Genomic DNA, 16,657 nt, shown 5'->3' on the forward strand with positions numbered 1-16,657 from the left:
TAAAAATGACACAAGAAGTTCTTCAAATCGGTAGAAAGCAGGAGGAAGCGTTTGAAACTTACATTCCTAGAAGTGTTTCTACGATTACTTTAGATACAATCAAAATGTCAAAGTTTTGTAAGACAGAAGATTCTCTCCTAATCATTTGTAATGTTTCACAACCTTGGAATGAAGCAATTCGACAGTTGGATTTGCACGTGATGGAGCTTGACCAGTACTTGGAAGAGAGAAAGAAATGTGATGTTTTGCTGACGAATAATAAATGGCCTGAGGTTCTATTCAATGACATTTGTGAAAAGACCAAGAGGAACGTACATTTATTCCAAGTTTTCGACGACAAAACTTGTATTTCGGTTCTAAGTAAGGAAAAGAGATTTTCCTTGGAAATAAGGAGATCTGAAGGAGTACGTGTCGATAAAATGGAAATTTTCACATATCTCGACCATCCTCTGAATGTCATTTGTTCACCACCCGGAATGGGAAAAAGCTAGGGGTTTTACCGCTTCGATGACGACCACGCCATGGGCAATTTGTTCAATTTCGCGGGTTTCTTTCGATAATTCAAATGTTTGAATTTTGGCGGAAGACTGGCGATATCTGGGTTACTACAATTTCTATCTCAGTTTCACCCTAGATCATTATTGAGGTTATGTTGCAGATGTTTGAGACAGGTGTTTAATTTATATTTTCCGTTGACCGCTTGTTAATTTCAATATTAATGAATTATTTTGTCTAAAATACAGTGTATTAATGGACCTCATTAATAGAATAGAAAGTGTTGAAAAATTTAAAAATGGCCAACCCTGAGGACAAAAAAAGAAAGAAAAAGAATATTTTATAAGGTCTCATCTTTATCGAAAAAGATGAAATTGGTTTTGATTTGGCTTTAATTTGAAATTTTGTCACAAAAAAAAAAGTTTGCGGTCAACGAAAAATTTTTGTAATCAACTCGTTTGTTAATGGGCGATTAATAATCTCAACTATTAAAGGCACTCACTCGCTACACTCGTTCGTGCTTTAAACAGTTTCGATTATTAATCGCCGTCATTAACAAACTAGTTTATTAAATAACTATTTCCGTTGACTGCTTGTTAATTTCAATATTAATGAATTATTTTGTCTAAAATATAGTGTATTAATGGACCTCATTAATACACTATTTTTCATTAATCAACGATTCTTGCGATTTTGACGTTTTGATGATATTTTGATGTATTAACAACCTCGAACATGCATTGTTTGCACTTACCAACACTGCAGGAGGTAGTGCAGCAGGGTTTTCTATATTTTATAGCTCTATAACTGCACAATTACGAATTCACTTTTTCAAAAGCCGACCTTTTTGGTTATAATTCGCATGTCATATTTTTCAAAGGTAACTATGTTTTCTTAGCAACCGTGATTTTTACGTGAAATTGAATGTAAATAGATTTGACGTCTTCTGACGTTCTTTGTGAAAAAGTGAATAGAAAGTGTTGAAAAATTTAAAAATGGCCTACCCTGAGGACAAAAAAAGGATGAAGGTATTTTATAAGGTCTCATCTTTATCGAAAAAGATGAAATTGGTTTTGATTTGGCTTTAATTTGAAAGTTTGTCACAAAAAAAAAGTTTGCGGTCAACGAAAAAATTTTGTAATCAACTCATTTGTTAATGGGCGATTAATAATCTCAACTATTAAAGGCACTCACTCGCTACACTCGTTCGTGCTTTAAACAGTTTCGATTATTAATCGCCTTCATTAACAAACTAGTTTATTAAATAACTATTAAACAGTCAAATGTGACAATCGGTGACTATTTCAAAAGTCAATGTTCCAAACATGATTTATAAAATTCACTGTTTCCAATTTTCTGCCAACCTGACAACACTTTGACAATTGATTATTAAAAAAAAACGGACTTACTCAATTCAGATTTGTCACCTTTCAAAACTTCGCAGTAGCGAATCAAAGCCAATTTTTCACGCTCTGTGGTGGGCTGCCCACTGCTTTTTCTCGCGAAGGCATCTTTTCAAATTTTTTGCGTTAATTTTTCAACGCAAACGACAATTATGCGCAATGACAGCGCCGATGACCTTGAGTGACTCGACGCTGCCAACCTGCATTGTGAAATGCACTGTTTGCTACTTTCAATTGCTCATACCAACTTGACAACACTCTGACAGCTGATTAAAAAAAAAGACTATATAATTACAAATTCTTTTGTATTAACTCTAAAACTATTTACAAGAAACCTGTTTACTTCACTGCGATTGGTGATAACCCGGGAAACACTCGATGCACAATCCGAACGTTCCGTGACATCCCATACACTCATACGACGTATGCTTTTTGCAAAAACGACAGCGGAGTTGCTTCCGTTTGTTACCTTGACGAGGAAGGATTCTAGGATAATGTCCAGTCGCGGGAAAAGATACGTTCATTTGTCGTGGTCTGTACTCGTACGTATGTTTCGACAACGAAAGAATTAAATTCAGTCTGAAAAAATGTAACGTCTGTTTGGGTCTTCTGTTCATGTTATACAAATGATACGAATTGATGAGCACAAGATGGAAGATGTGTATCGCCAATTTTTTGTACCACTTGACGCTCTTACCCTCGCAAGGGTAATACGACAAAAGTTCGTCGACGCGATTTATATCACAAGACGAATTATTGTACACGTGAGTACTTCGATCTCGTCGATTTAATTGTTCCAGAAGGTCAGCACTTGATTCGGTGGAAATCGTGACGACTTCCTTCTTGTCCTTCCACTTGAAGAGACTGTCCATGTTATCCACGTACAAAGAGTGCGTCTTGTCTTCGACGAGCTGGGCATGGTCAAGATTTGTGTCTGGTGGAGCTGCGTGGACAAGAAACTTGCGCACGACACCAGAAGGTTCCGTCAACATGTACAGCTTGAGACCGTAGTTCTGGTGCTTTGTCTGGGTATATTGACGGAACCGTAGATGTCCCCTCCACAGTACCATCGCCTCGTCCCCCCCGATGGCAAAAACCTCGTCAGTTTTGCGGTGGAAGAAGTCCAGCAGCGGTCTAATTTTGTAGAGAGCGTCTTTCGGTGCGTCAGTCGGGTTAGGAGCAAAGTGCAAGCACCGCAAGATCAAGAAAAATCTGTGACGCGACATGTTCTTGGGGAACCAAGAGACACTCATCATCCCTTCGAAGTAGCTGTCATTGCTCCAGTATTCCATCAGAGAGGGCAACTTCACGGTTCCCGTGTGGAACAACAAACCCAGGAACACCAAAAACTCGTTTCGAGTCAGCGGTTTCCATCGGTTTATCCTTGCGGATGAAGAGGCTCTCCTCTTTAAGGAATCAGCGTACGCGTTGGTTTGATTAACGATGAAGTCGCACATTTCGTCGTCAAAAATCAAGCGGAAAAAGTCGATTTGTCCGTCGGTGGTAGGGGTTTGTTGCAGTTCCGGAGAGGACAAAAACGACAAGTAATGGGGGTCGGGGAGAGGGTTGGAGTCCCTGAAACAGGGGTCTGGGGTTTGGGGAGAGGACAAAGGGTCGAGCGTACCTGGAGGAATCACGGGGGTTGTCTTGTTGTTTTCTAAATCTGAATCATCCGATTCGGACAGACTTTCGAATAAAATGTCGTTGTCCGACTCAGGGTCTGACCCGGAGTCGCCTGAGAAGTCTACGGTGACCGCCATCGCAGAGTCTGAAAACGAGCTGCGATCTCTGTCGCCGAAGGCAGAGGCATCTAAAACTGTTTCGTGAGACATTTTCATTTGTCGAAATGAGGAGAAATGGATTACCGCGAGAAGGGCCAGGTAGAGGCTCTCCGGAAGGATCCGGCAGAGGGTCAGTCGAAGATGAAGCTGAGGGTACTGAAAATGTCAAACTCTTGAAAATATCACAAATAGCGTATTTCTAATTATTTATTTTATCTTGGTTTATTGAAGGATTTGTCAAAAATTAAATTATGCAGGCTCTGTTTACCAATAGATTTTATGTTTTTTGGACGGACACCTAGAGACACGTGACAGGACTCTGCTACGGGATAAAAAGTAGAATGGCGCGTAAAAATTCATCATATTTATTTATCTTAGATGAATTAATATTTTCAACAACAGTTCAGCAGGGCTACCAATGGTATTGAACAACTTGAAACAACTAATATGGCGGGTTTAGTGTTTTTCACTGCGTGGTGTTTTGGAACTATAGAATGGAATTTAACACACAGAGACAATGGCAGACTACAGAGTAGTAAAAATAGCACCTTCCGGACGAAGATCAGCACGAAGACAAAGGAAAAGGTGGTGTGACGACATCTAAATAAAAGGATAGGAATCGAAGAACAAGAAGGAATAAGAAGACGAAAATCTTGCCTACAGAAGCAAAGTTTGTGGGAATTAACAGCATTTTTACACGATATCTTGTCACTTTTAGCATTGTTGGCAACCATAACAAAACAAAGCACTACTAGATACGGGCTTTTACCCAGGGTTGCCAAACTAAAATCAGCTTTCCATAGCCGCCTCAGATGCACATTTATAATGAATGGACTATATAATTGATTTCATATAAATGTTCATCAAGTGAGCTGTGCATTTGTAAAAAGCACCTTTAATTTAGTTACATTAGAGGTATTTTCATATTTGGTGGCGGAAACGAAAGACTGAGAAATGTCACAAAAATGTAGTGTCAGTGTCAAATTTCTCATAAACGCCGTAAAAAGGAATGTCTAGGTAAATTTAAATTTTCGCTAAATAGATTGAAAAAACAAATTCTAAGGAACCCAATTTTTGTCAGTGCTTCAAAAGGAAAAGTTACTCTCATATAATCAAACGTATTACAAATTATTTCTCTAGTTCGACGATGAATAACTTTCTTATTGCCAATTTGCTCCATTTCTGTCGAAATCACGAACGTCTTTGAGAAATTTGACACTGACAATACAAATTTGTGACATTTCTCAGTCTTTTGTTTCCGCCACCAAATATGAAAATATCTCTACAAAAGTCACATTTATGAAGGTCATGTCCAATAAATCTTTACTTGGTAAAAATACAAAGACAAAAACAAATAAGAATTACTTTAATTCAATCAGTAAAAAGACGTAACATTGCTGTTGAAATCAGCAATGTTAAAATGGACAAAAACTGAAAAATTAGTTAAATCGGGTTCGCGCAGAGCAAGCAACTTTGAAAGTCAAAGTCACTAGCTTTGCTTTAGCTTTAATACCAACAGAAAATCAGATTTTCATGGCTTGCTTAGATGCACATTTATATGAAATTGAGTATATACTGGGTGTTCATTTAAATTTCCGGTCAAAGTTGGCGTTGAAGAGTCGATTGTGAACGCACCATTCGTGTAAAAACACAAACAATGCAAAAACTGATGTAAGATTTAAACAGCTGATGCGGTCACAATCGACTCTTCAACGCCAACTTTGACCGAAAATTTAAATGAACACCCGATATTAATTACATAATACCATTTGTAAATATATTGGAAAAGGAAAATACATATAAATAATACACACAAATGTAAAATTGTGGAAATCATAAATTTACTTGAATAAATGAAAAATTCTGTGGCATCAAGAATTCTCAAAATATTCCGATAATTTTCTAAAAATTCAGCCCTGTAATGTTCTAATAATATTTTTCGATGTGGCCAAATGTCTAAACTTCCCAATTTAATATACATAGGTATGTACATACCGTGAGTTTTTTATTTTACTGAACATAGGATTCATGGATCTGTAAGTTTGGTTGCCTATTTCAAATGAATTGACTTGTCCATTTTAGAACTGAACATAGCCATTTTACATTGTATGTTCAGCGAAATAAAAAACGCAGTGTATAAGTAATTGATTCACTTCCTAAATATATTTTCTGCAGCATTAATGCAAATATGTATATTAAACAGTGTTGCCAAATTTTCATATCCATAATTGTGACGAAACTTAACTAACACTAGAAAATACTCATCCTTTTCATGCAATTTTTTAGCTTGTTCAGCTTTTGTATCACAATTCCGTATTATTTTATAAGATCTATTTATACCCAACAAAAAATCCAATGATAATTCAAACGTTTCATAATCTGCAAATCCTGTGTAATATTCAAATTTTTCGAGTCACCTTTGAAACGATTTACACTGAAATCATATGCAACAGGTCAGGAAGTTGGTATTGGTACTTAAATCTGTAGAATGTGAAGCTGATTGTGCAAGGTTTGACTTTCTGCTTCACTATTTTATGTTTTTTGGTGTACTTTTTCATACCTATTCATTATATTCTACCGGGACATTTTTTTAACATTGAACATAGCCCATACTTATTCCCCATGTTCAGTTTTAAAAAACACAGGTCAATGCATGTATGTAATCACGTAACCAAGGTAACGAAAATAAGTACTTGACAGTTTAACAAAATAATCAAGTTGTTTGAAGAAGAAATACACATAATGCAGTTATTCTATGCCAATCAGAGGATTAGAAATGTGCGTGACATTTCCAATGCAACACATGATTGACCAATTTTCAACATTATTTCAAAATCTCTGGTGTTCGGTATAGTTGGTTGCATAGCAACTCACAATGCATTGATCTGTGTTTTGTAAAATTGAACATAGGGAATAAGCATGGACTATGTTCAGAATTAAAAAAATGTCCCCGTATAAAATCAAAATACATCTTTTTAAAATCCAGGTTTTCAAGTGGTAATGATCCTGTGAAATTAGAACTACTATGTGCCAAAGTGTTTCTAAAGCTACACACATGTTGTTTAGACTGAAACCTAGGTCATTAAAAAAACAAACCTGCCAATTCCACAAAAATTGATGAATCATCTGTTTGCGCCAAAATATCATTTTTTGTTCTTGGATTTTCTTTTTTCACATCTTCTGATCCCACACAAATTGATTTATCATCTATTTGCTGTAAAATTGTAGGTAACGCTTCACTATTGTTCTTCGACTGACTCTCAACTGAACATTTCTTATGTAAATCAGATCGTAACCACGGAAAAATGCTTGGAATTGCATTAGGCTTCAATTTTTTCTTTTCTGATCCAAATATAATGTCACATCTTACAAAATGTTTGGAACACACCTAAAACATAACCTTAATACATATTTTTACTGTTCTTTTTCTTTTAACAAAGTATTAGATATAATAAAGTGTCAAAATGCGACTATACTTTTCCAACTTACCTTTGTATGTGGCTTTACAACAAAAGGTACTGGATTTCGTTTACTCTTTAAAGTGTCCAATCGCATTTTATCAATCCATATTTTTTGCAGTTGTTTATTTTTCGTGAACCTAAACATGGAAACCCCCATCGTTTTGGAATGTGAGGCACAGGTTGGAACACAACAATAATGTACCATTGTACCATATTAATCAAACGCACAACAAGCACTAATTCATTAGCATTAACAACATAACCAAACATATGATCAGCTGTGCATATGATTGTCAACATATTTGTTGTCTCACAGGGCGCAGAATTCCTTTGCGCAGGAGTAGTGAATTTGCAGATTGATTAACGTAGCCCGAGTTAATCAAGCAAATAAGTGAAAAAAAGAGACTTTCATAACATGTACACATAATTTTTTTGCATATCGATGTACCGTCGATGGACAAATAAAACTGGGACAAAAATGACAGTCACATAAGTCAAAATTTACAAATTTGCATCGTTTAATTACGGCTTTATCACAAATAGGTTAACTTTAGTATGACATATTATATAGAGACTACCAGATATATTGAGAATTCAATAGTCTGATTTACATTGATTAAATTTTAAGTGTCCCAGTTTTATTTGTCCACCGACCGTACGTTGAGAAATTTGATTACAAATAAAAAAATAGGTATGCTTTGACAATCATCTCCAAGGAAATGGAATAAAATGATGCAAAAAAGGGTAATTGTTCACTTTAACTACTTCTGGAATTTTCGCGTTTTTTCTGGCTAGACAGCCTCAGGGCGTCCTCCTAGATCGTGTCCCACCATTCAAACCTTGTGCAAATGCCTTTTTTTTCTCTCTTGTTGTGTTTCAAGGTCGCGTCAAGGTCGCGCCAAGTCTTAGTAGAACTAAAGGGTAAGGAAAATTTTCATTTGCACAAGCTTTGAGTGATGGGAAACGATGTAGGAGGACGCCCTGAGGCTGTCTAGCCAGAAAAAACGGGAAAATTCCAGAAGTAGTTAAAGTGAACAATGACCCAAAAAAGTACTACTTTCACTACTTAGACTATTTTTTGTGTAAAAAAGTGCTACTTTCACTACGATTTTGCGTGTAAAAAAGTGCCACTTTTATTACGATATGCAAAAAAATAAAATAAATAATAGTGTTACGCAAAATGTTCTTTGTAACACTGATATAGAACCCTGTTGTGTATGAATAATAACAGTGAAAAAAGAATTACTAATAATCATGAATAGGTAGTAAGGTAACTACATCAAATGTTTTCTTTTCAGGGAATAAACTGTATTTTTGCTAAAATAAGAAAGTGTGTTTAACTGTGTTCTTTTTACCTGAGATTTCAGTTAATCTCAGCTCACTTTAGTTGAGATGTGAGATGTGTCGTTCTTTTTAAGATTCTCAAAGTGAAATTATCTGAGATTTTTACTTCCCCCCTTACCCCTAGAGCACAACCTATTTTAGAATCTCATGATGAGATTTGGGATGTTTTTCAATAACTCATCATTTGAATCGCTATCTGATGAAGATGAAGAAGTTAGTAAACCACCATCATCATCATCTTCATCAAAAAATATTTGCTAAAAGAATAGTAGCAGTAAATAAACAATTTTTTTTTGTCTTTTGCATTACATACAATAATGTTGTTTTCTTCTTCCGTTGACATTTTATTAATTATTTATTAACAATATTAACATGGCACACTACTGTTGCAGAAAGTGAGGTTTAGGTGTGTTTACATGTTAAATGCCGACACTGACATTTATTTGAGAAAGTACGTTCTTTTTATACAAAGAAATATCTCATCTCAATCATCTCAGCTCACTTCAGATTGATCTGAGACGCTTCTAAAAAGAACACGACTTATGTTAGGAGATACACAGATTGTTTGCTACTCATTACAGTATTAGTAATCAGTGCATTACAGTTACTAATGTCGTAAACTGTCAAACGTCAATTTTACAAATGCAGAAAAGACGGTGTATTTATACGAACACTATAATATGTTACATCTAACGATAAAGTCACAAATATTTATAATAGATGTGAAGCAATTTACTTCACTTTAATTATTTCTGTTTAAATTGAAACAGGAAACTATGTGTGGCGTGTGGAAGCTCGTCCAGATGGCGCTTCGAACGCAACACCTGCAATCAAGTGTCCCGGCAATCAGGTTGTCTTTATCCGGCCGTCGTCCGTCTCATTTCTCGGCCACACTCGTTTGAGAACTGTCTTTAGTGAAACAGCCATGTTGGGTAGTGACGGTTGAAAATAACAGTGTTGGTTATAGTAAATTGTTTGATGTGTTGTTGAGTGTTACGTTATTGTTATTGGATTAATGACGACCGCAACCGAAAGCATGAACTGGGGCACCGAGCTCTGGGTAAGTCCGCCCGACTAAAACTCCATTTTTCCACCGGAGAAACTCCCAAATCACCTCGCCGTCTCCAAGACAACTGCACTTTTGCGATGAGCAACCCGCTTGATTATCGCCGGTTGATAATCTCACGGCCGACTCTTGTTATCAGCGACCGCACGACCAGATGGTGAGGTCGTAGTGTGAATTTTTTTGACGAACAAACGGTCAACCAGTTTGCGGTTGGACCGAAACGGTCAAATCCTCGAACCTGCATGACTCAGGTGAACCAGTCGGATGGTTCGCAGGTGTGTCAGGAGTCAGATCTCAGGTGGCCGCGTCTGGAACACAATTCGAATCTAGACGGCGGTTTTCCTGAGCATCGTCTCAGTTGCACACAAAACACCGCCCGTTCGATAATTGTGTAACATAATAGAAAGCGAATTATGCAGTTGCGTTTACGCTCATCATTTCATTTATCATTTGTCGTAAATGGGTCTTTGTGAGGAGGCAGATTCGGTTGTGTTTCGGTATGACCTGCCTCGGGGTCACCGTCTCCGGTTTGGGGGTGGCATGCGCGTTGGGGGCTCAAGACGGGCTTCGTTTGTTTTGGTGACTCATGCTGGATAAATAATAGATTTCATCCCTTAGTCATATCTTTGCCTTCCAGGAAGGTTTCAATACGGATGGAATTCGTCATCTGCTACCTCCAATTTTCACATATTTACTCTAGGTATTTTTAACTTAAATCATATTGTATTATCATGCCCAGATGTAACAATAGAAATTGAATTTTTTTAGGCGAAAGGAAAACGACAAACATGCTGGTACTAGCACGATTGTGTAATAAAAGTAACGACACGGGACAATCTAAATTACTAATTAACTGTCATTTAAAAAGCATAGTAGGCTGACATGTTTGACACAATCATATAGTTTGACATCAGTGTAGTATTACTGTGTTTTCTTACCCTGAAATATTTCAACAGTTTATTTTAAATTTAAAGTGGAACATCTATTTTAACATTCTACTGTTGTAAATTTTGGCAGATCGTTGCATGTTTAATGTCATTCGCCTTTGTAGGAATTTCCTAAGGCAAAAATGCCTCATTAATGTCAATTCTTTGATCAGTGTGTACCAGTTGGTTGCCTTGATTTAACCGACCAGTCCCACCGACACAACTTTTAAACGGACCAATCAGGAGTCGGCTTAACACAACTTAAGTCACTTCGAGCATAACAATTTTTTAAGAACACGAGTGTATAAAGTACTACATACTTGGTCTATTATACAAAATAGTAATTAAGTACGCTTGCGGAGCTGTAGGTTTTTACGTTATTTTAATAGTTTCAGTTTTTTTTTTGAAATGTAAAACGAGGCAACAAATCCAGATTTTTACATTTAGGACGTGATAACAAAAACTTGGTGATAATTAAAAAAAATGAAAGTACCGTTTTCTTATAAAAATACATTTATGGTTCTGAATTTTAAAATTTCGGGAATAAATCCTAAAGGCGCCAGGATTGAAATATATCCGATAAAATTTTATAGCAGCTTTATGTCAAGGGCTTTAATGCTCGTTGGCAACTATGAAACTTCCAATACCGCCCTTTTAAGCCCCTCAGAATGGGGTTATAAAATTTTACAACATGCTACTCAGATGTGTTTAGTGCTTGCTACTGTGTTAGTAAGATTGGATGTTTTTTAAAAAGATTCTGTGTAATGTTGTAAAAAGAACACAGTTGAGTATTAAGTTGATGCCAAAACTGACTCGTTTGAAGATCTTGAAGGGTAAAAAATATTTCGTTGTCATTTTGCGCTTGAATCTTCTAGAAATATATTACATAATTTAAAAAAAGGTGGCTCTTTTGCTAACAACCAGAAGAGGAATCAACAACAACACACCCTTGTGTACTTTAAACCTAATAAATCGTTACTGTTACGAAATACACAAATAGTCATTTAGTCCTTCGACAAAACATTGGTCCCTCGAGCCGGATCGTTAGTGTTACGAAATAAATAGCTAGATCTTTAAATTTTTCTTCTACTACCAAAGGAAATTAAAATATTTTCTGTTGATTGAGGAATAATACATTTTCAAAATATTTTTATACTGTTAGGTAGGTTTTCCAAGAACAGCTCAATCCATTTTTTCCAAAAAGTTGTGTTACAAATATTTCGCGTTTTATTCGTTGTTTACAAATCTGGTATTTTTGTTCCACTGTCAGTGTACATTAGGTCAAAAAAAATTAGAAGTCTTTCATATCTGAAATTTACGAGAAAAAGATTTAAGTAGACTAGTACTTGGAGAGTTGAAACAATTTAATATTTTACTGATTTTTGCGATTCTCTTAAATGTAATCTAGTTCACTGTGAAGGGATATTCTCATTAAGCTTGTTTAATCAGTTCAAGAAGTAATAAATTCAAAATTCAATCCGACAGTAGAGAAGTAACTGTCATCTTGTTGTATCCTTTTATTTTTATATTTGTGTTTTATTCTTTTAGCGGCCGTCTTAAAAACATTATTACTGCTATAACTAAGAAAACAGGAATAAATTATACGATGGTATAGACTAATTAGACAAAAGAAGGTTTACAAAGTCTTGGGCCGATCTAGTTTACTATGAAAATTCCAGTATTACCTGTTTTTCACATCACGCGACCCAATTATTTTTTGTTTTTCCCGTTCCTCAAGTTCATACCTATCAGTTTATCTAAATGCGTAGTATCTACAACAGAACTTACATCAAATTTTTTTATAAGTACATTGTGCGAGAGCTACCGCTACCTGTTCTCGATAGATCCCATCGTCGCCTAATTAACATTACCTAATCGTTATTTGTGTATCAAGGCCAAAAAGTGCATCTTTCTTGTGTTAGTCTGAGTTTTCTGGCCGAGGCGCAGCCGAGGCTTGAAAACAGGCGAGGACAAAAGGCACTTTTTGGCAGAGAGGCACAAAATTACAAAAAGATATATGATGTGCTTAATGATTAACCAATTAAGTTTGTTTAAAATACTTGTCCCACCCGGTATATTACATATTGGTTTCCACTGAAAACAGATTTTTTTAATGAATCGCTGCTCGCGTCACCAAATTAGTAATTAAATATCAAGTAATTTACGTTTAATGACGTCTACCACACAACTAATTACGTCTAGATTGGGAGAAGTGTAATTTTCAGGCGTCTACTGTTGTGGGAAATTTGTTACAATCAGAACAGAAAATCCAAATTTGAAATGCGGAAACCGATGCTAATTAGTTTTTTTTAAATAAATCTGTTTAATTAATTAATTGTCGACTGATTTCGTACGGGTTTACATAAAAGGAGTGCAAGGATTTAAATAAAAATGCAAATTATCAAACAGGAAAGTGAAGTGATAAAGAATATATTTTCTTGTCACGAAACACATTTTGAAAAATGAAAAATCACTTTATAACTTATCTTCAAATAGTTATGTAATGACCCAATGAGTAATCTTGACTGATACTGTTTATCACTGGTAATTACTAACCAATTATTTTTATCACCCACTGATTCACCATTCTTGGATTTTGAATTATTTTTACTGCGAACACAAACATGGTTCAAATTTATTTGGTCCGAGTCGACGTCTTGGTCATCAACTTTCAGATTTATCAAAAACTTGTCAAAATTATCGATTCGACATTCACTTAAAGTTCCCAACAATCAAGGCTTCATAAATAATTTCTATAAAGTATTACGTCATTTTTCTTAAGGATTATCCGTGTTCTTCCATTGTAGAAAATAAATCACATAATCTCTGACGAGGTTGTATCGCCAGGGCCGCCCCTAGGACGTGCAGGGCTCCAGTCCAAGAATTTTTGAGCGTTAATTGAGTATGTCAACAATTTGATTTGATAATGTTTGTCTGGAAAAAACATGGTTCATATGGTTCAGAACTAACCTTCTTAGGCCGAGTAGCAGTACAAAGTCCTGAATTATTTCGTGCGGGTTTTAATTGTAGCCACTTGTCAAAGTTAATGAAAGCCAAACACGTAAATATTATTTGACAGTTTGACTCAATCCAAAAATTTGGTACATACTTAAAATGTATTCACGTTGTTTTGGCATAATGGGAGGCTATGGAAATTTTGCATTTAATTTGGTAGTAAAGCTGTCTGTTGAATTAGGTTACATTTTTCTAAGTTTGAGGTTATAAATAGTGTCAATGTCTAGTGCATTGTTGTCAGTTGTACTAGTTTGCAATAGAAGAATACTCAGACATCGCGGGAAATTCAGCAACATGTTATGTTCATTTTGATAGGTCTGCATGTCAGGCACTTTGGTGACGGATATCACAGTGTGTCCAACGTTAAAAAAATAAATCATGGCCTCCCATTACATATGCGAAAACAACCTGAAGGTGTTTAGTCCTGGGGTATTTATTTATCCATTGTTGGTTATCCTGCAGTAGGTAGCAAATTGTATCTACTTCATGTACGTTTTCTTTTTCAGTAGAACAAGTTTTGATTGATTATCTAGATTCCATGTTGCTGATAATACAGGCTTTGGAGCTCATGTTCTCTTCTCTCTAAAGCCTTTGAGAAATTATCAGAAAACAAATATTGTCGAAATCGCAATAAGAAAGTGATTGGTAACGTGAACGAAATTTGGGAAATATCTGCAACAATAGGTGACAGAATCAGGGTATCGCAAATTAAATAAACAAACCCCGTATATTGATTACTGCAATGTGGTTTTTATCTTATCGATATCTCCTCTAATCTCAAATAGAGCAACATGTTTATTTACCTACGTCGCTATTATACATTGTAGAAAAACGGTAAATAATGCATTGCATGCAAATTTACTTTGCTTAATTGATTTCGGCTGCGGAACAAATCCACTGATTTAGTCGCTAATTAAACACTTTCCTTGTGGAATTTTCTTGTTGCAATTCCGTCAAACGTCCAATTTATTTGTTGTACCAACTGGAAAAGAAAAATATGCGGTACATGGTCATTGTTGATTTGTTCCAACAATAATTCTTTTTTGTTGTTGCGGTTTGTACATTGAGTAACATATCGCAACCTTTAAAAAAATGTCATTAATTTCCAACGTTACTACAACAAGCGTAATCTTTTTTTTACTGTTACCTTCAACTGATATTTTCATAGTTTTTGTGAAGGCGCGACTTGGATTACAAGAGAAGGCACAGTTTGTCGTTTATCTTTTATTACCTACTCGAAAAAAATTATGTGATTTATTGAATGACATGCAAAGATAATCCCTTTATTGTTACGCACATGTGGAAGGCTCCATTAAATTGTCGATTAAATACTCGAGGAGTGACGGCGTAGATAAAGTGGGGGCAGATTGAAGACCGTTCGAAATATCCGAGACATTTATTTTTTGATAAAGTTCATAAAAACTTATCTGTTTGTTTTGTGAATAGACAGTCACAAAGGAATGTCATTTGGTTAATTACTCTTTAGTTTTGTATTAATCCTAGGACGATGTATTACAACACGGGTCTTATGAGACCCTGTTTCCAAATTGTGGCAATAACTACAAACAACTTTCTTTGGAATTGAAATATGAAAATGCAATTACATTCCGACTAGAATAAACAACCATAACATACACAGTTGTCTTTGGAATTTTATGCATGGGGTCATTTATGACTTCATGTTATCGTTTGAGGACTAGAATAACAAAAAGTAAAATTAATTATTCAGAATCAATTTTCAAATATCTTTTTATGTTTATTAGTCAGGCAACAGACAGAGAGCACTACAACACGGGTCATATTAGACCCCATTTGTAAATTATGGTAACGACAAACGACCTTATTTCAAATTTAATAACATTCCGACAAGTTCAAGCAATCGTATTTGGTGTTTTATGCGTGGGGTCATATGTGACCCCATACTCTCATTTGGGGATTCAAAAGATAAATCAAAATTGATTATTCACAATTATTTTTAAGCATCTTTCGCTTGATACTAATTTTACACGTTTTTCGCTGAAGAGGGTGTTGTTCTGGAATTTCGTCGGCTTCTTACTCACAGTTTTATGGATTAAGTTCAGGAAAATTTAATAGGACGGCGTTAAAGCGAATCGTGATTTTTGTTGGAGTTGTAAAACTTGTACCTCGCTCTGAATTTTAACGAACCTGCAGTAAGAATGTTCAGGCTTCAACTTGGATATTCTCAACGTTTTTCTGATTCGTGTCAATGTTGTAAGCACGCACTTTTGGTTCGAGGCGGTTTGATTCAGCTTTAATTTGTTATTTCTGAAAGAATTGGTGCCGGTGAAAGTCAACTGACTCACGATCATTTAAATCGTGTCGTAAAGTACATAATTTAAATAATTAAAGGATGAGTAAGTTGAAGTAATGAAGAAACGTGCAAGTTACGGTCGCCAACATGCGCAAGACAATACAAGATAAAACACGATTCGGTTTTTTAATTGTCCAGGTGCAATTATTTATTTCTTCGACATGTCCGTCCGTAAAATATCACCGGAAGCGTCGCTCCGGGAAAAACTCCATCAATTTTCGTTAAGATGGGGTCGGTAATCCACCCCCAAAGTCTCCGCCCCTCGCGGTAATTGGATTGCGTACCACGACTCCACGAAACTTTCCACCTGCATGCAAACTGCACCGTAATCGCGATAAATCAACTGCAAGAGAGTATTATTTTCACTGTGCCGGAAGCGTGGATCTCGTTACCGCGACTGTTATCCACGAGAAGCTCATCTGTGGTTTACGTGCAGGTGACAATAAATTCGTCCTCCACCTCGTGGAGGTCGTGTCGGAAGATTTTCCCAGAGCGGAGGGGAACGTGGGATGGGGTTTTTTCGCTTTTTAATGAATTCGGTTTGTTTATCAGGGAGCTCGTAAACGTCTGTTTGGTTATCTTCGTATCTTTTTCATCCTTCCAGTGCGGGGTGATACGGTAACCCACGCTCCTGATGCTTTTGAAGAATTTCAACCGGAAGGTTGAGCTCGAGGAGAGTGCATTTTCTCGGGGTCAATGTTCATGCGATACCACGCCTCTGCTGGGCTAGTGCTGGAATGGAAGTACCAAGGTTTGATCTGGAGAGTGACTAGGTTTAGTCTGGGGAGTTTTGCTTTGTTCAGATTAGTTTGCCAGGCTGAAAATCGAGTTGGA

General features: G+C 36.1%; 2 protein-coding genes across 9 annotated transcripts in view; one reads left to right on the forward strand and one right to left on the reverse strand.

Moving 5' to 3' along the window:
* Positions 1 to 2,186: 2,186 nt before the first annotated feature.
* On the reverse strand, positions 2,187 to 7,581 carry LOC138136752 (piggyBac transposable element-derived protein 4-like). 2 transcript variants are annotated; one of them, XM_069056041.1, is made up of 4 exons: positions 7,169 to 7,581; positions 6,776 to 7,067; positions 3,764 to 3,835; positions 2,187 to 3,708 (listed from the first exon to the last, which is right to left on the reverse strand). In XM_069056041.1, the coding sequence occupies exons 1-4, from the start codon at positions 7,343 to 7,345 to the stop codon at positions 2,243 to 2,245; spliced, it is 2,007 nt and encodes a 668-aa protein (XP_068912142.1). In that variant the 5' UTR covers positions 7,346 to 7,581; the 3' UTR covers positions 2,187 to 2,242. The 2 variants fall into 2 exon arrangements, with proteins under 2 accessions (XP_068912142.1, XP_068912143.1); XM_069056042.1 differs by lacking the exon at positions 3,764 to 3,835.
* Positions 7,582 to 9,344: 1,763 nt separating this feature from the next.
* The window catches only part of Cip4 (formin-binding protein 1-like Cip4), a 58,648-nt gene continuing 51,335 nt past the window's right edge, over positions 9,345 to 16,657 (forward strand). For 4 of the 7 annotated variants that reach the window (XM_069057085.1, XM_069057089.1, XM_069057088.1 and 1 more), the window contains exon 1: positions 9,346 to 9,544. In XM_069057085.1, coding sequence (XP_068913186.1) covers positions 9,500 to 9,544 — 45 coding nt within the window. In that variant the 5' untranslated portion in view covers positions 9,346 to 9,499. Of the gene's footprint in view, positions 9,545 to 16,657 lie in introns of all 7 variants that reach the window. The other 3 variants (XM_069057086.1, XM_069057090.1, XM_069057087.1) reach the window with 2 other exon arrangements.

This window comes from Tenebrio molitor, chromosome 8 (assembly GCF_963966145.1).
Source record: "Tenebrio molitor chromosome 8, icTenMoli1.1, whole genome shotgun sequence".
In the NCBI taxonomy this organism is placed as follows: Eukaryota; Metazoa; Arthropoda; class Insecta; order Coleoptera; family Tenebrionidae; genus Tenebrio; species Tenebrio molitor.

Coding starts and splice junctions, on each gene's coding strand:
- LOC138136752 (XM_069056041.1), bottom strand. CDS start 7,345: ATGGTACATTATTGTTGTGTTCCAACCTGTGCCTCACATTCCAAAACG. Junction 3,836..6,775: donor AATTTTTGTGGAATTGGCAG/GTTTGTTTTTTT, acceptor TGACATTTTCAG/TACCCTCAGCTTCATCTTCG. Junction 3,709..3,763: donor TCTACCTGGCCCTTCTCGCG/GTAATCCATTTC, acceptor AAACAGTTTTAG/ATGCCTCTGCCTTCGGCGAC.